At 37.8% G+C, this 23,995-nt stretch overlaps 2 protein-coding genes across 6 annotated transcripts in view; one reads left to right on the top strand and one right to left on the bottom strand.

Moving 5' to 3' along the window:
- LOC118821466 (caskin-2) overlaps positions 1-3,875 on the top strand; it is a 68,693-nt gene extending 64,818 nt beyond the window's left edge. For all 5 annotated transcript variants that reach the window (XM_036590088.1, XM_036590087.1, XM_036590086.1 and 2 more), the window contains one exon: positions 2,620-3,875. In XM_036590088.1, coding sequence (XP_036445981.1) covers positions 2,620-2,716 — 97 coding nt within the window. In that variant the 3' untranslated portion in view covers positions 2,717-3,875. The remainder of the gene's footprint in view (positions 1-2,619) is intronic.
- Positions 3,876-4,855: 980 nt separating this feature from the next.
- slc9a3r1b (SLC9A3 regulator 1b) overlaps positions 4,856-23,995 on the bottom strand; it is a 31,099-nt gene continuing 11,959 nt past the window's right edge. Inside the window, exons 2-6 of the mRNA XM_036590146.1 lie at positions 18,571-18,741; positions 13,856-14,009; positions 8,921-8,964; positions 6,729-6,854; positions 4,856-5,940 (exon numbers count right to left, since the gene is read on the bottom strand). Coding sequence (XP_036446039.1) covers positions 5,794-5,940; positions 6,729-6,854; positions 8,921-8,964; positions 13,856-14,009; positions 18,571-18,741 — 642 coding nt within the window. The 3' untranslated portion in view covers positions 4,856-5,793. The remainder of the gene's footprint in view (positions 5,941-6,728; positions 6,855-8,920; positions 8,965-13,855; positions 14,010-18,570; positions 18,742-23,995) is intronic.

Below are 23,995 nucleotides of genomic sequence, written 5' to 3'. Positions count from 1 at the left end.
ATAAAATGTATTTTGATTTGGTAGTTTTCAAGTTTCATGTCATTTGTAGCCAGCTAGAAAGCTGTAATAAAAATTAAATTTTAGATGTGTCCAGAATGATGAACAGAGCTTTAGATGATTTATGATGTTATACAGATTTTCCAGTCATTTTAGAATAATAATAAAATTAATATCAGAGGAAGGCTGGGGTGATATATATATTTTTTTGTCATAAAAAACTGATAAATCAGGACAAAATAAACATACTTGACTGGGAAGTATTCAAGATGGTGCCACAGATGGCAGCCTCGGTGAGAGCCTTGTACGTTTTGTGTTTGTTTGTTATTGTCATCTGTTGTGTGTTAAACAAGCAAGTTACTGACATTTCACATGATACAATTACGGAGTTTTTGGGAATCCTCACAACGAGTGCACTGGCTCTGCTCAAGCTGGAGAAAGGGATTAAAGCAGCAAAGAGGAAATATTTAGAAAAGCTGAAAAGCTACATTGCTGCTAACAACTCAACTTCAGTTTGGAAAGGCCTCCAAGAGAACACCAACTACAGCGACCTAAATGAGTTCTGCTGCAGATTTGAATGCGCAATCTTACTCTCCCAGTACCCCCACCATCAAAAAAATTACTGGAATAAATGATTACAGGACAGTAGCCCTGACTTCTGTAGTCATTAGGTCCTTGAACACCTAGTATTAGCCCACCTGAAGGCCATTACAAACCTGCTGCTGGATCCCGTGCAGTTTGCATATAGAACTAACAGGTCTACTCTAACAGGTCAACTTGGCTCTTCACTTCATGTTACAGCATCTCGACAGTCCTGGGACTTAAACTAGAGTTCTGTTTGTGGACTCAGCATTCAGCACCATAGTGGCAGAGCTGGTGCAGGTCAAACTGTCCCAGCTGTCTGTGCCAGATTCCATCTGTCAGTGGATTATGAATTTCCTGACAAACAGGAGACAGCAGGCTAGGAAAACACGTCAGACCCCCCAGCCCTCAGTACTGGAGTACCCCAAGGTTGTGTGCTCTCACCACTTCTGTATAAATGACTGTGCCTCTAAGGAATCAGCTGTAAAGATCTTGAGGTTTGAAGACGACACCATCATGGTGGGCCTCATAGCCAATGGTAATGAGTCTGCCTACAAAAAGGTAGTCAAGCAGCTCACCACACAAAAAAACGGTGGAGATGGTGGTGGACTTTAGGCGGACTCTCCCTTCCTTCACCGTCTCAACATCAGTGGTACTGTGGTTTCCACTGTGGAGTCACTCAAGCTACTGGGCACCACCATATCCAGGAACCAGAAGTAGGAGAAGAATACGGCCTCCATAGCCAAGAGTGTACAGCAGAAAACATTCTTCCTGAGACAGCTGAAGAAATTCAGACTGCCACAGATCCTAATGAACCAGTTCTACACAGTGATCATTGAATCCTTCCTGATGTCATCCATAACCATCTGGTTTGGTTGCTCCACCCCGGAAGAACAAGCCAAACTCCAGCGAATAATAAGGACAGTGGAGAGGGTCATTGGATGTAGTCTACCAGCACTTCAGAACATCTACAACAGCAGGGTATTGAAGTGTACTGGCAAAACTACAGTTGTCCACTTTCAACCTAGACAATATTCCTGCCAACTCAGTCTGGTAGAAGATTTGGGGCCATCAAACCCATAACAGCCATACATGCTAACAGCTTTTTCTCCAGAGCTGTAGCACTCATTAACCACAGTGGACACCTTACACTTTACACTTACACTGAACCTAACCAACCTCCCTTGTTGTATTACAGTATAACTCCTTCTGTAGCATCTGACAACTGTACAAATGTTCCTTTTTTTTACACAAGTTCATATCATTCTGTAATATTCTGTGCCTAATAGTCATTATATGTCTACTCAGACCTGCATATGTATAGATGTTCGTATTTGCATATGTACAGATATTCACACGTCTCTAGCTCATTTTACATTAGTGCTTTATTCTCTTATTATTGCATTTTAATTTTGTTTGTCATTTAGAGAAATATTTGTTCATAGTGTGTGTGCTTGTCTGGTCTGTTCTGTTACATGTCATACATGTGTGCACTCACCCAGACAAGTTCCTTATATGTTTAACATACTTTGTGAAATAAAGTGATTCTGATTCAGTTTTTATCGTTTTTTTAAAACCACAGCTATTATACAGTTACATATTCACAGTATCTGGAAGAGTTTCTATTTGTGCCAGGCAGGACATCAATGCCGTAAGGCCTTTTCACACAGAGTCTTTACAGACCAAAAAAGCCATGTTTTTAAAACAAACAATGGCACTAATGCTATCTTTAACATCAGAGCTGATGGTTGCTCTTGTACTTTCTTTGCTCAATTTAATGTTTGGCAGTTTAAGCTGAAGCAGTGATATATATGATGTGGAAAATAAATATATTCTATTTATCGATTTTATGACTTAATTGATAGTGATAAATCGCTAAGTGGTCCCAGCCTTAATCCACATTGATTTGTATTTCAGAGTGATGCTCATATACTTATGTACTTGTCATTAGACAATTGCAGTATATTGTTAATTATTATTTCCCCAAATACTTGAATAAAGTAGTTTACTGAGCATGGCTTTTGTATCTCTTGCTTGCAGGAGGGGGCACACGGTGAAGACTGCAGGGAACATTCTGGATGACATTGGGAACATGTTTGATGATCTAGCAGACCAGCTAGATGCTATGCTGGACTGAACTGGACTCTACTCTCTCAGGTGATGCTGCAGACCGGGCTGTCACTCAGACATGACACAAGGCAGGGTGGACTGCCTCAAACAAACATTGGCCGATTGCTTCTCTGCTGTCTTACATTACTAAAGTACAGAAATCTGCTGCTTAGTGGGATTGTTGAGGTGAAAGTTAATGGAGATATTTTAATTTTCTGGCAGTCCTCTGAACTCATGTCAGGCCATCAACATTTCTTTCACATTTAGAAGGACCATTCATGCTCTAAACACAAGCACTTAACCCAGCTGTCCAGTCTGTTAAGTATAGCCTGCTGCTGTTAAAACCGGAGTGTTCTTCCTCCTCTGTCTTTCGGACTCATCTCCTGCTTGAACTGTTGCTATTCTAGTTATTCCAATTTATGACCTAACAGCATTTACATTCACCTATTTTAATGTTTTGTGTTTTGTCTGCTTACCTTTCTCTAGATTTTTAAATGTAAACATAACTTATCGACAACAAAAAATTTTCATAAATGACTGCAACTATTAATATGGCAGGTGGACCCAGATGAAGAGGTGCACTTTGGAGAATCATTCCTCAAGCAATAACCAAGATGTGTTTTCTAAGCTTTTAACATACCTGTATGTTCCTGACCATTTCAGTTTTAATATCAGTTCTAACAAGTTTTATATCAAATGCAGATGATTGATTTTCATTTTAAGATATAACTGCCTTGGTGCCAGTAAAATGTTTTAACATGAATTGCATTCTGTGTAAAAAAAGACGTTAGTCTTCAGTAGTTAATGTTTTAAAGGGAACACATCAACTAATGAACTTTTGGCACCGCTCAAAAAGTACTGCCAGTGTGGATGTACAGAGGATGATGGAAAAAATACTGATATTCAATATTTTTGGAATTATTTCAACTGCATATTAGTGAAAAATAGTATTTAAAAATGTCAAAATATGTATTTTGTACACTAAAGGTATATTTGACCTATATTTGACTTCTACCAAAGTATATGTATATTTTTCTTGAAATGTTTCAATACAAATTGTATTTCATGCAGCTAAACTAATGAGGGTATATTGTTAACACTATTACATTTATTATTGTTCGTTACTTTGTTACTTGCATTTCTGAACTTCCTGCTATTAAAACAGTAGTATGATTACTGGAGGTTAATTTTGATGTCATTGTTGTAAATGTCTTCGGTTGTGCTTATATGTTTTTGTTAACTGATAACTGTTCTTAACTGATAACTGTTAACTGTTTTTCAGTGGTCAGGACCCCCATGGACCCTCACAGCTCTGTGTGTATTATTTGGGTGGTACTATTTGGGTGGTGGATCATTCTCAGCACTGCAGTAACACTGATGTGGTGGTGGTGTGTTATTGTGTGTTGTGCTGGTCTGAGTGGATCAGACAGCAGTGCTGCTGGGGTTTTTAAACACCTCAGTGTCACTGCTGGACTGAGAATAGTCCACAAACCAAATATATCTAGCCGACAGCATCCTGTGACCACTGATGAAGGACTAGAGGATGACCAACACAAACTGTGCAGCAGATGAGCTATCGTCTCTGACTTTACATCTACAAGGTGGACTCACAAGGTAGGAGTGTCTAATAGAGTGGACAGTGAGTGGACACAGTGTTTAAAAACTCCAACAGCACTGCTGTGTCTGATCCACTTGTCAGCACAACACACACTAACACACCACCACCACGTCAGTGTTACTGCAGTGCTGAGAATGATCCACCACCCAAATAGTACCTGCTCTGTGAGGGTCCATAGGGTCCTGACCACTGAAGAACAGGGTAAAAGGGGGCTAACAAAGTATGCAGAGAAACAGATGGACTACAGTCCGTAAAAATAGAACTACAAAGTGCACCTATATAGTAAGTGGAGCTGCTAAAATGGGCAGTGAGCGTAGAAACAAGGAGATGGCCATAATGTTATGCCTGATCGGTGTATTTTTTAATGTTTAAATTGATGGCTGGCCATCCCTGAATCGTTCTGTTCAGCCAAGACGTTTCTGTCAAAACTTGGGACACAATCATATCTTAACAGGTCATGCTGATCTAGGGTAAAAAGGCAATATATGGTGAAATGAATTTTTGGCTTCTAATTTTAATTGTGGTCGAAAATATAAAGCTCGGAGTCAGTATTTATGATCCATAATTTTATTGTAGTAAGAAATAACTTTCCACATATGTGCATTTAAACAGAAATTACACCAAATATGCTGCAAATGTAGTGCCCCTAAGCAAGTATTAAACATTGCAATTAATCAATACTGAACTACATAATATAACAGGTTTAAGACTTAATGATAATTAGAACACAGGTCATGTAAATAAACATTAAGTAATCAGAATATCTCTGTATTCAGTAAAAAGAAAAATTCAAAACATCATGGAAAGACACAGAAAACAGGTTTTGTTGGTGAAATGTTCTTTAGATTTACAACAATGATACTACGCAACACCTCAGTGGCCTGCTGTGGAAGTCAGAGTGGTTGACAATCAATAATCAATATGGTTCCCTTATGCATATCAACTGTAAAGAATATTGTTGGAAAGACTTTGAGTTTCTCAGCCACAGATATGGATAAAGCTTAACAGTGGTTACAGAATTTGCACTTCTGCTTAAATAAAATGGAGAACAGGTATCAAGCTCTCTGACCAGCAGGGCCAGTGTGGATGTTCTTGACGCCACACACTCACATACACACACAAACACACACAGGCACAGATGGGCTGAAATGATCAGGCCTTTTCAGATTATCAAACTGGACCAAAGGAAAAAAAAAAAAGTCAGCATTTATACAGGACTCAGTGTATAACAGATTAGGTTTGATGAGTTCTAAATTTCTAATGTTACAACTATCTAATTACTCAGCATCTAATTTGTGTTAGTACTTCAATTACATGAGCTTGACATATACAATGTATATATAATATTTATTTAATAACCATTTAAAATATTCAGTATTCTCTAGTTCAAATCTGGTTTAAAACGTGTCATATAAAAACAGCAGGACAGAACTCCTTTCTCATGCTTTAAGTGGTATCTAAATTACACAAGTAAACATGTGGGAAGATTACATTTTACTGAACAGTTCATGTTTCTTGTTCCAGTCCATTGGGGGGGCCCTCTTACTGGAGCGTTTCTGGTGGGCCCGCTCTTTCACTTGCTGCAGGGAAAGGTTCAGGGCAGGGATGGCATCCATGATGGACGGCTCCATTGCCTAAAAATGAGATTAAAGCATTCTACATTAAACTTTGCCTACAGTTTGTGCACTATTCAGCCAAAAGCAGAGCAAGTGCAAAATGTTACAACTTACCCCAAATTGCAACAGACAAACAGCTGGGTTTTCACACTTAGTTCATTCATGGTTTCACATTGCAAAGGCTAAAGTGCACCCAATTACACATGTGCGTGTTTATTAACTGGTTAGGAATTTGACACTAATACAAGCCTATTTTTATTTTAACTTTCACTATCATAGATCCAGATCTGTCCCTCAAATATGATCATGATAATCATATCTATTGTATGGAATCATATCTAAATTGTATGGAAATAGAGACGCTTAACTTCTGCATATATATCACAATTAGCGCAATAAAAATAAACCTTAACTGATCTCTACGTCTAGAATAGATTGGTTTAATTGGGCATCAGTTTGAGTTTAATTAGTGAGGTCAGCGATGCCTGGAACAACCCACCAAAAACGTGACAAAACCACGATCCGACACCTAAAGATCAAGATTTCTGCACACTTCAGCACCAACCCTAATCAACCACACCTGATCTGTCTAGTTATTTCCTTCAGACGTCGTTGCTCAGCTGAATGAGGTGTTAGGTTTGGGTTGCAGGTGAAACCTGCGGGAAGGTAGCTCTCCAGGAAGAGGGTTGGTGACCCCCATTGTAAAGAGTCAAATGTCAAACCAAGACAAACTCCACACACTAGTGAATAAAACCTATTCTGATTGTGATTTTGATATAAAAATAAGCTGCTCTAATCAGACCTACCTCAGATGGCGGAGTGCCAGCAGGTGGAATTGTGAGTGACGTGTTAGAAGAGGCATTTGATGGTGATGGGCTGACTGACACCTTGGACTCCTTCAGCTCAACCTCTTTGTCTTCTTTTCCATTAACCTGATAAGGCAGAAATCGAAAGTTTTACACAGTGCACTGAAGTGCATCATGTTCTGCAACTCAAGATAAATAATTATATAAGAGGGATATGTTTGTACTTCATATAGAAGTACATTCTAAATGTACTCTACCTTTTCCTGTGATGTGATACCCTATTAAGTATGTTCCTACAGTCTGTCCACTTGGGGGCAGGACTCACTTATGCAATTACATAGTAGCTTCATGTTTATAGGTGTTAACAGCAGAATGCAGGCTCAGGTTGTGATTCTACACCAAAATATTTTTGCTGTTGTTAACAAAACAAAGCAGTTATTACTGGTTGATTTCCAATAAAATTTTAAAACTATGTAAAAGGCAGCTGGCACATTCAAATGCTTAAAAAAAAGTTTCCCATTTGATAAGAAATCGAAGCTCAGAGTTTGGACTAGTAATATTAGCAACTGGATTTGGTAAAATTCTGAAGTTTTTTCAACAGACAAGCAGCTGTTCTAGTTCTGATTTAAAGAAGTTCACTTTTCAATTATAAATATTTTATATTTTAATAACTTTTATTTTCTAAATAAAAATCAGATCTGCCCACCACCCACCTCCACCCCCGAACCATTTGTCAGTCCTGTTTATAATTCCCCCTACTTAGTTGTTAACACTCTTTTCTATAGTAGGTAAAGACTGGCTTTCTAAAAACCAAGAAAAAGATGGACGATTGACAATGAATTTTGAAGGAAGCTTTTAACTGATGCCTCTAGTTGTAGAAAGCATCAAATTAATTACTATTTATCAGACCATACCATTTAAAAGACACTGTCCCACCCATCATTGGAATAAATGGTCTGCTAGCTTAGAGACTCTCCCTAATTCACTCAGAAACAGGTCACGTTGTGGAAGGAAAATGATTTCTGATTTACATGGCCTTTAAACTCAAACAGCAGAAACTCTGTGTTAAATAATAGAAATATTGCACTGCCTGGTGCAGATATCTGAGTGTTTTTGAGTTATTTCTTTTCCTATAAAACATAAATGTTTTTGTGTGTTGTGACATGTTATCCTTATGCTATAGATTAGGTTTATTATACATGTTTTTTGTGATACTATTTTGTGTTCCAAATAGAGCAGTTTAGCCTCTGTTGTGATAGTAGCTTTGTTACAGTAGTGCTGTAACAAATCTGCGCAACAGATCACTGCCAGTCTAGCAGTCTTTGTAAAGACTGGTTTTGAAAGTAACTAATTAAAACTGAGAAATTAGCATTTTTTTTATATCAGAGCTCACTGTTCATTACAAAGCCACTTATGTAAGTATCTGTGCCTTAAAGGTGGGATTTTCACTGATACCAATAAATATTAGCTGGTTTATTCAGCCAAAATACATATCAGTTCGGCTTTAGTGAAGGACAGGACTGGTACTGGCTGGTACTGCTGGAGCACTGCTGGTGTCTTACAGGTACTGTACAGCGTGTGCGTGTGTGGCCCTTCATGCGTGTTTTGAGGTTATGCTCAAATATCTCAGACGGATTAAGAGCCCGGACAGACATGAGCAACTCTAAAGCTTTCACAGTACAGCCTTTTATAAAATTCTGCTATGACTCGTGTCCCTAAAATATCTTCAACAAGTAATGATGCTTAAATCTTACAGTGGAGTAATACAGATACAGGAATGTAAAAACAATGTAGAATATAGACCCTTTAATAGACTTGTAGTGTATAGTGCTCCAATGCAAAAAACTGTAAGCTTCAGGCTGCACAACAGTTTGATCAGAATTCTTTAGGTAACAATACTTTTTTTTAACCTTTGAGAATGTTGGCCAAACAATGATGGTTAATTGTAATCAATTATAATCAATTCTTACATATTTTAATTCTTGATTGAGTTAAATCTCAGCTTGAGATCAGCTTGAGGGATCACCATGCAATACTATCCCAACAAAATGTCTCTGTTGGTCACTGCTTTATCTATCCTTCAATCTAAAAGACAGATACATGGTCTTAAGCTTAAGCAACTGTTAAGCCTGACCAACACACTGGCTTTCAGCAAAACTGTCACTTTTCCCAATCAAATTTAACAAGCTTACCTTCTCCTCCATGTCGCCATTGAAAACTGGTTCAGGCAGGGGTCCTGCAGGCAGAGAGAACAAGCATCACTTAATCAGCAGTTCCAGACCAACACTGTCTCACACCAGGATCTCCATCACATCCACAGACAGCTTTCTCTACTGGAACCAGGGAGGAACACCTCAGTAGTGTTTCCGCACAACATGCACCACTAAACCAACTGATTAAGAGAACAGCTTCGGTGACTCAGATTGCAGTGAATGAGCACCTTCTCCATCTCATACCACAGATATATGCTTCATTCATAATTAAAGCAAAGGTCATCTCCATGGAGCCTCCAGTAACTGCCCTCTCTGAGATCCACCTTATAATCTTACTCTTTTTTGTTTTCCTGGCTTTAACACAAATAATTCTGGGTCCGATAATTAACAAATCAGCATTTCTACAGTCAGCACAGTAGACATGCTCATGGATCATGGAGGATCAAAGGTCTAAGTATCAGGGCCATGCCTAGAGTACAGAAGAGTCCTGTAGAGACAAATGTCATTCTATCATCTATTGTCATCTGAATAGTTAACCCTAGGCAATATGACATAACTGATCACAATAACTAAAATCATCACATACTTTACTTGCTAACAAGTGCATAAACTGTGCAGTAATGTAGCTGTTTGGATGTCAGTCTGCTATGCAGTTATCACATTTTTTCAATGTATTTGTTTTTTTTTTTACCAGATTTCTACCTCCTGTCCTTCTTAAATACATTATTTTGACAAACGTTTTTTACAAATATGGCACAACGTCTGTTCCAACCAGAGATGACACTATACCACTTTTTCAATACCAATAATACCTTGACTATATGCTAGTCATGTGGTATGCCAGCCCTCACTCGCAGAGCCAGCAGAACACTAGTAAAGACCAAAAACAGGAGGAAGAAACTATTGAGATGGAACCTCACAGCCTTACTATCCATCGCTATCACAGTGCAGCACAGTGGAGTGTCTGATGTCTTAGTAATCTCTTTCACTGCAGGGTTTGCTATCTGATATATAGCTGAAAAGCTGCATGTCATGCAGAAACGATCGCAATCAAGATCTGTGAGCGTATGTAAATCTCCTTCCCATACACATGCATACACACAGGCTGTACGCGGAGTGCAGGGGTGTGCACACTTCAGAGCCTCTTCAAAAGCAAGAGAGTTGCAGACTGAAGAGCTACTCCAAACCAGCGCCTTGGAAACCAAACAAAGGTGCCGTCCAAACTCTCAATACCTCAGAGAGGGAGTCTAGGTGTGGTAAAGAAACTGAGATACTGTGTTTACATTTACACGTCATGGTCAAGGAACTGGCTTGCTGCAAGATGCCAGTGAGTGAACTAAGTTGACTCATCATTTCAATTAATTAATCACATAATTTTGTGTAGTGTTTGAAAGGCAGTGCATTTTGTTACAAGAACACGTAATTTGCCTGGGGTTGTTAAAACTTTTGCATATGACTGCCTCATATAGTCAGTGGCTCAAACTCCTCCGACACTTAACCTCTTGTTCTCATTCTTGTTCATACAGCTTGTGGATTCTTGTTATACCTCCCATAGGCTCCCAAAAGGAACTGGAGCTTTCCACTTTGCTCTTGCTTTTGGTAATTTGCTGCTTGTTAAATTATCCATAGGTCTCCTGAGAGCACTGTCCAGTATAGTCTGCCAAGAGTGCTGAAGGTATCACTTTTAAAGTCATTTAAAAGCTACACAAGGACTACAGTGGAGGATACTATAACAACATACAGCATGTGGGCAGCTGGGCTTCAGCATGCACTACTATGGTAGTTTGAAACGTCAAACAAATGTGTTAACGACATTTTAAAAAATAGTAACGTTATTAATTTTTCACAGTTTACAGTTGCTGTGTTGGACAAGCTTTGCAGGACATTGGCAGGAAGTCAATCGAACCCTCATGATAGACTGTAGGGCACATCTCAGAAGGGGTAGCCATCTAATTGTTTATTAACTTCAGCTGCTTTAAGGTTGCCCGCTAGCTGAATTAACATAGCCTACACTACAAGCTACTAAAACACAGCTGGTTTAGTGCAGCTCTGAGATGTGCCTGGGGGCTATGGTGGTACTGCTAAGGGTCTGTTGGCATTAATTTTTTTTTTTTTAACTGCAAAACTTCATTGCAATATATAGACATTTATACTATACATTATAACCAGTAACTTTTAATTAAGTTTTAATAACTTTTTATTATTTGCAAAAAGAAAACATAAAAAGACCTTAAAATTTAGGTCAGGCTCAGCGTTTTGTCTGGCAAAATGCATGACCGATGTATACAACATAGATCACTACAAATGTTTACATTTTCAGGGCTAGCCAGTGTAAAATATTTCTCTTTTTGATCGTATTTAAAAAGGTACCCCTGATTCGAATTCATGCATCATGGGTAAATGGCCAATATTTTTGCTGTTTATTATGTTGTATGATTATACAGTCAAGTGAAATTCGATAAGCTACATTGAGTTTTGTTTTGTATTTGCTTGCATTTGAAAAGGTCAGGACAGTTAACACTCTAAATGTATATACTTTGACAAAAACTAATGTTATCTACAAAAGATGCGTCAGTAGGAGGACCATGTATAGGTCAATTCTACCTTAGCAGAACCTAAACTGCTCAATATCCTTATCCAGAGTCCTTCCAGAACTGAGTGTTCTACGGTGGTTGGAGTCCTAGTTATGAGGGTGTGATTAAACACACACTCATGAGTTAAATCAAGTCTAATAGGGACGCCTCAAAGTTAAACAGAAAGGTCCAGAACCAATCAGCGTGTGTTCAGTGTTATGGAAACAGTCAATGAGTCCTCATTGGTATTCCCACAGAGAGCTGCAGCCTCACTGAAAACCTATTCACAAACTATTAATTCAGGTCCCTTGCTATTTCATTTCCTAGTGAAAGAAATAAAGACAGGGAAATGTTGACAGTGTACATACAGACTGTTTTGGAACCTGAACAATATATTTATATGTGACTTTGCTGATGGCAGGAGCTATAAAATAAATAAAGTGAGTTTATCATGGCTCTGACTAATCTGGCTGCACCAAATACAGTTGAAATGGCTTCTTCCGGCACCTCTCTTTCCTGCTGGCATGGGATGACACATAGAGACGCCCACTCAACAGTCTCTACAACTACTCATGCAAAACTCTATTCTGGGTCATGCGGAAAAACCAACCAGACCTGACACACTACTGTCAACATCCAGAGTCGGGTGCCATCTACAGGCAGCAGTGAGTATTGCTGGAACACAAGAAAGAGTGCTGGACAGCTTACTTCAGTTTAAAACACTGAGGTCTAGTTGCTCTAGTGTTACAGTTTTTTTTCAACTCTAACACAGCTAATTCAGTTCACCTATTTACCAACACCATTCATGAGCAAAATCAGCAATCATGTTAGAGTACAGCAAGGGTGTATGCCTTGTAGTACTGTTTGGTGTACTGTCATGCAGATTGTAAAATGTGCTTCTTTTTATTTCATATAAGGATCTATACATCAACAAAACATGCAGCGATTCAGCAATGTTGACTGGCATGTCTTATAAACAAAATCTTAAAAAATAAGAAAAAAGTAGAGTGAAAACACATTTTAATAGAAACATGAAAACAAGAGATTTCCCCCAGTAATGGAGAAAACTTGGCTTCTGGAAATTTTCAGAGCCCATGCAGTGATTTTCACTGCAGAATCATGTCTGTTTTTAATGCAGTTCAGCCTAAAGGACCCTAAGATCACGGCCAGCCAATACTGGTTTTCAGCCTTGTCCCTTACACACAGATTTCTCCAGATTCTCTGAATTTTTTAATGATATTATGTATCATAGATGACGAATCGCCAACTTTTTTTACAATAGTTAATAGTTATTTATTATTTTACAATAATAAACATTATTCTTGAATCATTGCACCATTTGCCCACATAGTCTTCTGAGAGACTCTGTGGGAAGCTCTTTTTATACTCAATCACTTTACTGACCCTTTGCCAATTAGCCTAATTAGCTGTAAGACATTCCACCAGGTGTTTTTAGCATTGCAAAACTTTAGCATTGTTGACAACAGCGTTTTGTTGTCCCTGTGCAAACTTTTTTTAAATGTGTTGCTGACATTTAAAAATGGGCTCATATTTTTCAAAAATACAATTTTAATTAAAAATTAAATTAATTAATTCAGTTTTAACATTTGATATGTCTTACTATTTGATATGTCTTACTATGTCTTACTATTTTTATATACTATTTTCAATTAAATATAGGGTTTAAATGGTTTTCACATCATTGCATTCTGTTTTTATTTGAATTTTGCACAGCCCAGAAAGTCACAACTTTTTTGGAAACAGGGTTGTAAAATATATTAATTTTTTCAGATTTCTTTTACTATGTGGTCAAAAATAAATTTGCCACAATTGAAACAGATTCTTTTTACTAAGCATACATATTTTGATTAATATATTTAATGTTTTTGGGTTGGAAAACTCATCTGGTGCAAACAACATAGAATTGTATTAACTGTGTTTTACATCGATTTCCTCAATTTTTCAGTGTCTGTTAGAATTAATTCTGTCTATGGTGTTGGTTGTATCATTTGCGCTCCTGCAGGGGAACTGTTCATAAGCAATAGGTGCTGGAAACAAAGTTTGTTTCCATTTGTAGCAGAGATGTTTAGGCTGCTTGTATAAAAGTGATGACTCTTGCTCAAATACTTTTAAAATTATCAAGCAAAGACCAAAAAGCATCGTGCCTCCCCTACGTACGGTTCTTCACAAATTTGGTGTGTTAAAGAATCATAAGTAGGTGTCTAGGTGTCATGATCTCAGTTCTAAGTCCAAAAATTAATTAGTTCTTCCTAATTAATTAAGAATCATAGTGCAACTCTGCAAATGAACATGTGTGTTAGCATGAGTGCTGTGTTGTTACCCAAAATGTGCTCTGCTGTCGGCACCACCTCACACTTCTTAAAGAATGCATCTGTGTCTGGATCCACCACCAGCAGTGTTGTCTCATCACCTCCGGCCTTAATGGCAGCCACCACGTCCGAGTGCAGCTTTCCTTCCACTGACACACCATTTACCTGCAGAAAGAGAGAGAGAAAAACAAAAAGAGACACAAAGAAAAACATTCCATTTCAAATGATATTTTATAGCCTTTTTTCTAGGTGCAATATTTAGGAAGTTAAGGAGAGAGCGTTATGTGTGAAGAAGCCAGTGACAGTAAGGAAGTGAGTGTAAAAACTATGATATGACTGCACAGAGCTTTGTTTGAGCCTTCGCTGAAGGCATGGTCACTTCAGGTTGTTTAAACAACACAAGCCTCTGCAGTCACCACAAAACAGCCTATTTAACAGGCCTATTAAACAGCCTCAGCCTACTTAAAGTGATATTGTTGAAACAAATTATTTATACAATGTTACTCTAAATGTAGTTGTTCATCAAGAAAGTGTCTGAATTTTGCTTCTTTAGTTGCTTCTTTAGTATTGCACTGTACCTGTATTGCACTGAGGCTAAAGTGACTAACTAGCATGAAAAATCAGCACACACTTGCCTCAAACCGTGTCGAGTTGTCAAGTAATCTCAAATTTACTTCTTACTGTGGTTTCTGACATTGTATGACATAGTACTATCCACAAAAATGCACAAGAGATGGCTGCCACTACTGATTTCAGCCGTGCAACATACTTCTGTTCATTTTTATAGAACGTATTATGGGCTGTGTTTTCATGTTTATATCGTTTATATGTTTTCATGTTTATATGCTCATGTATTGCTAATTTGATTGGCTGTACATATTTCTGGATGATGTTGATATATGGCTTCCACTGTGGATAGTACAGTTTTAACTTGTATTTTGTGAATTTCAGTGACAAACAGAGTTTATTCACAATGGTTTGTCATGAATTCCTGATCCCATGTGGAGATATCCATCAGCTTTTAACGCAGTGCAGACTAAGGGATCGAAGGTCACAGGCATTCAGTTGTGGTTTTTGGGGTTTGCCCTTTACACACAGAGGTTTCTCTAGATTCCCTGAACATTTGATGATATTTTGCAGTGTAATGAGTGAAATACCTACAATTCTTGCAAACACTTACTGAGAAATGCTTATATTAACTTAACTTTTTTTTGGTGGAAAGTGACCCATCCTTGCTCATAAAGAACTATGCCTTCCCTGGATGCTCTTTTTATACCCAATCATGATCACCTTGCCTATTTTTAAAGATTTTTTTGAACATTTCACATGCCTTGTCTTCAACTGCCCCTTCCCAATTTTTTTTGGAAAGCGCTACAGGCATCAATTTCAGAATGTGTGCATCTTTACGAAGAACAAAATTTACTGTATACATTATAAGTGATATTACTGTCTGTATTTGCAATTCACATAATGTCTATCTTTTTTTGGAATTGAGTTTTGTAAAAGCAGACATCTTTAAAAAAAAATAGAGAGCTATGGGAAGGGCGTCACCTTTTGGCTTGTAACCTTTGAAAAGCTATTTCTGTGGGATTCATTTTATTCACAGCTTCATTGTTCCAACACACACAGCAGACAACCTGTTTATCAGAGCAAGGATTCATTTTTCAAAATTATCAGTCTCCTTTCCTGCAGCTCCATCGAGGGAAATCCTGTGTCTCTTAATCAAATGCACACACAAACACACACATGCACTCAAGGGAAAATGCTGCTGGTGAAGATTTTCCCAGAACCTTGTGAATTAACATTGCATAAGAATATGTATTAAAAAAGGCTGATGAACAGTTTGACAGGACCATACTGAAGCAAAAATAAAAGGTAGCTGAAATACTTGGAATAGTTCATTTCTTTTTTTCTTTCCTTTTGAGTGTGTTTTTTCTTTGTGGCTTGTCTTGTCTTAATGTACTTGTCTGTCTCTTGTACAATATATTTGTTGCTAATAAAGAAAAAAAAAAAAAGTAAAAAAATAAATGAAATACTTGGATTAATTAAGTGGCAGATATGACCTAGGCAAAGAATTCTCAACACAATGGAGGGCTGGTATGCAGTAATACCTGAAAATATCACGTTATGAGCGGAACGTTCTGGATTTTGGGAGCATGATGGTGTGCGCACATGTGTGTGTACATGAATGTGTAGACTATGGCCGTTCACCCAGCACAATAAGTCTAGCACGCAGTGGGAGGTCAACAACAAATACTCCTCCATCTTTCCCTCTGCTCACACTCCTTCCTCCCTCCCTTTTATACTGCTGGACCTTACTTCAGAAAAGACTCCTGCTCAAGTATCAAGTTATCAACCATAACGTACAACAGCGAAGTGAAAATATCTCTAAATTTGGAAGACATGGTTTTGAATAATATAAAGATTAAAATACGAATAACTTCCTACTAACTTCTACTTTCTATTACAGAAGATCAACAGAACTACAAACTATTAATCTCCTTTAAACAGTTCACAGTGTCTTTACCCAAGGAATATTTCAGCACTTTTAAATTGTTCATCTGTCACTTTTGTATTATACTGTGGATTACCACAGAAAACAGTTTTAACACATTTCCCTATACTTAGAAAAAAAAAACAGAAAAATTAACTTATAATAGAAAGCAAAAGGCAGTTGCTAAATATTTGAAATATGTTACTACATAATATATAAATTATATAGCAAACTATAAATTTGAAACTGCAACCATTGTACTTCAACAATACAGATCTTCAGATGACACAGGCATGAAAAAATACTTTGACAAAGCTGTTCTTTCATCCAACCTTTGAAAACCAGAGCAGAAAAGTAAAAAAAAGTAGTTCCAGTTACTTTTGCTTTCCTTGTGGTTTTCCGGTATCCATGTGTGATCAGGCAGGAGCCTGTGAAAAGTCCACCCACATCACTATGGTATTAATTTATTATCATTTCTAGAAAACTAAAATCAGAATCTAAAAGAACTACTTAAACAGATCTACTCTTAAAATCTGGGACCACAATTATTTTTTCATTTGTACTTGGAAATAAACAAAATAAACTTTTAAAAAAGTTCAAGCAAACTTGCGACATTGACCATGTTAACACACCATCATTAAAGCAAAAACTAGACATACCAAATACTGAGAAATTCTAAAATTTGTGTAAATATTTCAAAGATTGTACTTCACTCAAATTATAAAGCTAATATTATAATTTGCAGTAAAAATGTATTAAATTGGAAAAAATAATCTAACATAGAAGCATTTTCACTAGTGGTCTCAGACTTTTGAATCCCACTGTACATGTTTTGCATAAAATGAACTGTCAGAAAGCAGCAAGTGCCCAATGGCTTTTATTATGAGTGTGTTTAGAGTCCACAGATTCTCTGTTCTTCCCTAAGAATAGGGAAACAAATCAAAATTATAGTCTGGGTAATTGACCATGCTGAAAAATACTGGTTTCATCAATACAGCTATGGTCCCTTCCAGTAAAACTAAATATTTTGCTGTTTCCTGTGTTAGGTTCCACTCTCTCAAAGACCTTTAGACTTTGTTGTTCTCCTGCAGGGATTCAGGCTTTAGGCAGTGATGCACTCTGTTCCAGTGTTTTCTGCCCATGTTCCACCAGCATCCCTGGAGCCCTGGTTTCTCTACACTCAACAGGATGGACAATGAACAAATCCTTCCCTTCCAGGAGCTGTATTTCCCGCTATGTTCCGAACACTATGGAGCTAAAGATAAAACAATGCTACACCAGTGTAGAGTGTCCACATTGTTCTAAAAACTCTTTTCAGGAGATCCCTAATTCTGCATATTCAGCTCTGGGCCAATACCAGCAGAAAATGGTAGACTGGATATCAAAACGAAAAAAAAAAAATCATGCCTGTCATATGACATAATTACTTACAGCACAGCATAAAGTAAAGCAGAGTAAAGTAGGCTGTCTAATAGTAGTCACGTTTTATTTATTAGTCACAAATATTTAACAATTGAACAAGACGCTTCCCAGTTTTACACTAGAATCACAATTCTTTTATTTTAAATTTTATTTCAAATTTTGCCCAAATTTGCAATGCAAAGTACAGAAAACTGATGTCTGCTATTCATGCTATGTAGAAAAGTGTTTCTTCTTATCGTATAGTTCAGTTTGAGCATGGTAATTTTAGATGACCCCTATGCACTTAGCTAGTTCAGACCATGCCTACACTGTATGGCTGCATTGTTAGAAGAGATTGTATGACTATAGGAAGGTAGAGATCTCTGACAACTCGGCCGCAAGTGAGGTTCTGGGCAGCGCCTGCTTAAAGCTAAAAGACCAGATCCCTACTTTTTAAATGAAAAGAAGTAGGACTGAGAGATAGGACTGGGGATAGGAGATGCAGTGTTGGTGGAGTGTGAACGCTTCGTCACAGGAAACAAAAGGTAGACAAGGAAATTCTAGGGCATTAGATTGGAAGGAGGAGAATCTTCAGGCCTGGTCCTACTCTTGAACTTTATTTAATACATAAATCTATGAAGTACTTCAATTAATAGCTTTGTAGTTTTTAAAGAAAGAAAATTTCTGATCTTAAGTTTCAGCACTAGCACAGTTTTTGAAAAAGAACACGTGGCACCATGGTGTGTCTACACAAGGATATAATGTCATAGAGTAGAGTACAATGTCATAGAATAGACCAGACCGTAAGGGAACATGTGAAAGTGTGTGAACCTGTACTATCCGGTCTTTGGGTCTCAGGCCGGCTCTTTCGGCTGGCGAGTCCTCGTCTACGGCTCTAATGTACTGGCCTGGTCTGGTTTTCTCGCTGTGTAGGTTGAAGCCATAGCCATTAGAGCCTTTCTGGATCACACACAGTCGTGGCCTCAGCTCATTCATAAAGTTCTGGACAAGAGAAAAAAAGGAAGAAAGTCAGTAATCATTACATGCATTGACAGTCACCCATTAATTCTTGCCATGAAAGATAATGGAAAAACTAGGTAAGTTTGGGTCAGTGGGTACAGGCGAGGTCAGAAAGACATGGCATAGTGGAGCAGGGATAAAGAGACACTGTTAAGACAAATGAGGAGAAACAAAGTGCCTCAAGTTAGGTTCAGGGACATTTCCTGCCTTTTCTGTGTTCCTAATGACCTGAGGCTGTACACAGGATGAGGGCATCTGACTACCCACCCCTCACTATTCACAGATGGCATGTGGTATGTTGGACAGTTCTAAGAAAAAAAAAAAACTTCCTTCCATGTTTAGCTGCATCTTTTTTTAGAGGAAAACTCTCTGAAGGGTAGCTCAGACAGTTAATCTGGCTTTGGCCCAGTGAGCTAAGTTTAGCAAAATAACACTTCAATATTCAACATGTTGATTTGCTGACTATGGAAATCATGACTACTAACAAAAAGGCTGATGCGGACACACTGTGGTCCTGGCAAACACCGCCCATGACCTGGAATTTAAGTCTCTAAATGTTTAAGCCTAGGATTTATGGAGGAAAAAGTGGGACTTTGATAAAGCGAACCTCCACTGCCACAGAGAACCCTTTTCTTACTCTCCAAAAAGGCCCTTTGAGACTCAAAAGAAGCACATCAAAATAAGTATGTTGAGCATAAAAATTATGGTTTAGCAGACACTGAGTACTTGCACTTAAATCCCAAAAAGAATGTTTTGGAAGTTAAGGGAGACGACAAATAGCATTGGACAGTATGGTAAAAAATGTGAACATGTGAACAGTGAACATGATATATTTAACACATTTTCTTGAACATTTTCATCATCTATCGTTTCATGAGATTTATGCTTTCTTTGGTTAGCTAAAATGTTATGAAAAAATGAAGGAAAAAATAAATCTAAGAAGCTCTGAAATGCTAAAATGTGGCATAACAGGCTAAAATCCAATCTGCGCATTGAAGAACATACTATTATGTATTTTCTTACATTGAACCTGCAATATTCTCTGTCATGATGTAATAGTATAAACATGAAAATATCTAATTTTCTATTTTCTACTGAAAATATATTATCACTGAGTTGTAAGTTTTTAGATTTTTTATTATTACTATTGAAATATTTTAGATTATTTAGATTACTATTGAAATATTATTTTTTGATAACTTTTTTCCCCAGTTTTGTGAAAAAATCATGGTTAATTCCCACTAGCTCTCTCCTATTACATGGTGCTACTAAGCTGGGTTCTCAAATTTTCTAAATACAATATTTTATATAGTTAAGAATAAAAATTGACACATGGAAGGGTTATCATTTGCAATTAACACAGGAGGTGATCCATGCCTGGTTGTTTGGATGATTTTATGATTTACCTTTGTTTAAGGCATACATGACTTAAACTATTGCAAACTGAACTACAGTTTCACAACTTTTGTTGTACAAATATATCTCTTTGCTTACACAGCTCTGCTATTCTTGAATACACTTTCTAATACCAAACTGCATAAGTAAACAAATACTGAGATAAGTTTGGATATTCATGCATTTAAACAACCACAACCACTTCTAGTTGTGTAGGGACGAGACATAATAACTACTCTTTAAACAGAAGACCCAAGACTTCCACCATTCACGCACATTTCCAGACGTCAAGCTCCCCTTCCTTTCCTTTCCATTCTTCAAGTCAGCCACGCCTAGTCAGAGTTTCCTGCTGACCCCACCTGTTTCCCCCTTCTCAGGAACAACACGCCCACATTGGACCATGTGGAAATCAGTCCCTACCCCATCAGGATCTACAATAGCACCACACCCAACAAGCAGAAAAGAAACACAGGTCCCTAAACAGAGGCACACAAGCCATAATGACGTCCTAACTCTCTAACTCTCCTGCTCTACACCCCAGGCAGGCCTGCTTACTAATAAAAGCCTTGAAGAGTGTTTGTCATATCCTGAAGGCAGGACATGTGTGTACACATGTACTCAGCTCTGACGGCCAACCACACTTAGTGACTATAATTAAGTAGTGTTTCCCTACAACTAAGACTTCTCATACTCCAACATGTGGGTCTCAAATACACTCTCACTTGGTTGTGATATTAGGTGGGAAAACTGTTGTTAAAGATTCATTATAACTACAGACACAAACACAGAGATGACGTTTGAGCTTTTGAGTTCATGCTTTATTCCTCAGGCATTGGAAGTCATTGCTAACAAGCAGTGCCGGGCGATCTATGGCTGTAGACCCCCCGTTCAAAACAGCTTTTAACTGTTAATTTCCATTATGACCCTCTTGATTAAACCAAACTTATTTCTAGTTACTGCTGTGAATGTATTTATCACTGAAGTACACTGAGTCTGAGGTATCATCTACAAGCAAAAACCAGCACTGATGCAGAAATGTCAGCAATTTGAGTGGTTGTGTGAGAGAAACCAAAAGAAAGCAATAGCAAAGTGGAATGCCATTTAATGTAGCAGTACGACAGCGAGAAGCTACAATTCCAGATGAGTAGGAATATGCAGGCACTGTTGCTCTCACTGGACGTCAGTGATTGTATTGTACTGCACTTGTGTACTGTATTGTATTGCACTGCTCTGTGTTTAACTCTGTTCCTTTTTCTCTAGGTGTCAATAATGACTTTCTGATTCTAGCAGTATCTGAGCTCAGGACTGGCTTTCTCTCTAACCTATTGGTAACTAGCAAAGATACTTTCTCTGGATAGACAAAGCACTTTTTGTAAGTCGCTCTGGATAAGAGCGTCTGCTAAATGCTTTAAATGTAAATGTAATGTAAATGATGAAAATTGGAACCCATGTTCACCTATTTTCATGTGTACCCTTCATTTGACAGCTCCACTAATGCCTAATCAAAGCTAATCACTGTCAATTAGCATGATACATATATAGAGATCTTTACAAAACTATTTCATATGTAAAGCAGAATAAATGTGTTCGACTATTCTGACAATGCAGTGCCATTTCTGAAACATATACGGAGTGCACTTATCCTCTGCTCACGCAGGCTGGGTAAAAGATGTAACCTGTTAACCTCAGCAACAAAATGAAAAAACAACATCTCCCACCTCACTCACGACATGCATAGAAGGTATGTGTGCAACAGACCTTAGGAACATTTGTCCTGTTTCTTATGTCTGTCAAAACATCTGGGCCCATATTTATCAAACCTCTCAGAATGTGAATGCTGATCTGGTATCCGTCTATGGCTTATACATAATGCATGAACTGAAAATCTTAGATCAGTGTTATTACCCTGAGACACTGTCACTGACATCAAAGGTCACAGATGTACAGAGAAAGGACATAATGGAGTGATTTCCAGCATATTATATTGTAAATGTTTCTGAAACCTGGCTTTTACTCAAAAACACTCATTCTGACCATCAAGACCAGATGGTCTACACTCTCCACCACCTTCCCAGCAAAACGTGGAGCAAAAGGACGATGAGTGAAGCAACAGAGGACACGTTGTGTGGGGAGAGTGAAGGAATCTTGTAGAGGGCAAAGAATCTGCGGAATCCGCTGCAGTCACAAAGCCTATCCATCTCCTGAGGAAGAGCAGGACTTTTCACTCCTATGGCACATCCTGTGTACACAACCCCAGCCCTGACCTCAGATCAGCACGCCTCAGTCACCAACACATCAGCTCAGCTTGGTCTGAGAGTACATCTCTGCTCATTTCCCTTTGATATCCAACACTGTGCCTCTCATGAGGCTCATGAAATAGGGCCTGCCTCACATTACTTCATGTTTTATTTCTTTTCCCACCGAATACCAATTTCAAGGAGTTACAAATTCTGAGAACTGATGTAATATTGTCCAAAAATTAAACATATTCCAAGGTTTTAGTTATGCTATTTAGCTTTTCTTATTTTTCATTAGTTCTCCTCCTTGTAACTAAGGCTTTCCTGAATAATTTAAAAACCTCCGAAAAAGTCATTCATTTCCTTATTTGGCTTTTGTTTCCTGTTCAGTCCCTAACAGTATTCTAGAACACTCTTGTAAATTTCTGACAAGTTGGAGGCTTATTCAGCACTGCATTTAACAAAACGTTTTATCATAAAACCAGGATAAAATAGTAATTATTTAATGATGGATATGAGAATAGGTTTTAAAAAATTCACACCCAGTTAACATTAGGAATTTCGATTTAGCTGGTTCGTATAAAATATGAACACCCATAAATCTACATGAAATTAGTACACACTGAAAGAACTCAGAGTCATTAATCCAGATTGAGATTTATGTTTGCCTATCAAAGTTATTTTACTTGCAATGGAATATGAACTTTCCTATCGATGTCCATTTGAGATGATGTAACAACTCAACAGGATTTAAGGCAAGTGTGCAATGATGGCATGCAGTTAGCACAATGTTAATTAATATATGTAAGCTTCCATAACTTGTTAGCTACATTAGCCTTTTAGCTCCAGTGCAAAACTAAAGAATGGCAAACATGTCTTGGCTGATCAACATTTGGGATAATGGAAAAACTGTGTAAATTTGATTTTTATCAAACTATTCCAAACTATGCTAGGGTGAAAGAGAGATTAAAAACCCTCAAAGCTGCTTCCTTCCTCCTGGAGAAAGTCAAGTGGCAAGTGGTCTTTGTTGTCATTCTTCAATATAACTTGTATACATAATGAAATGTAAGAAGTGAACGATCAGTCCAAACACAGCTAGACTCAACTCCCAACAGAGAATCCATACTTGTATACGGTCCTACCCATTCATTCTGTACAGCCACACTCACCCTGACCTGTGCATAACTCTCATAGCGCTAGTTAATGTTGGTAACTTTACTACAAACTGCACCTATAGCTATTTAGACTGGTGCTGCTTCTTGTAGAATGTGAGGACTACATGTGCCTTACAGAAAATCCTCACTGGACAGCGCCAGAAACTATCAGGACCTTTGCTGGCTGTAGCATGTTTGAATTTTGCCATGCACAGTACCAAACTCTTAACTTCGGCAGCAAAGTTTCTTTTTCAGTTCCCTAAACTAGCCTGAGCCCAGCTACTTACTTATCTTGTTTAAGGTTGTCAGTATTATTTAGTTAAACTGGACTACCAGTTTATATTAACTAGATTTGTTCAATGAAAATGTACCTTCTCAGTAAACAGTTAACTGTGTGTCCCTAATACATAGTATTGAGCTACAAACACAGACAAACATTTCTATAAGTGC

The sequence above is a fragment of the Colossoma macropomum genome, unplaced genomic scaffold (assembly GCF_904425465.1).
Source record: "Colossoma macropomum unplaced genomic scaffold, Colossoma_macropomum, whole genome shotgun sequence".
Classification (NCBI taxonomy): domain Eukaryota; kingdom Metazoa; phylum Chordata; class Actinopteri; order Characiformes; family Serrasalmidae; genus Colossoma; species Colossoma macropomum.
This window is presented reverse-complemented; position numbering and strand designations above follow the sequence as displayed.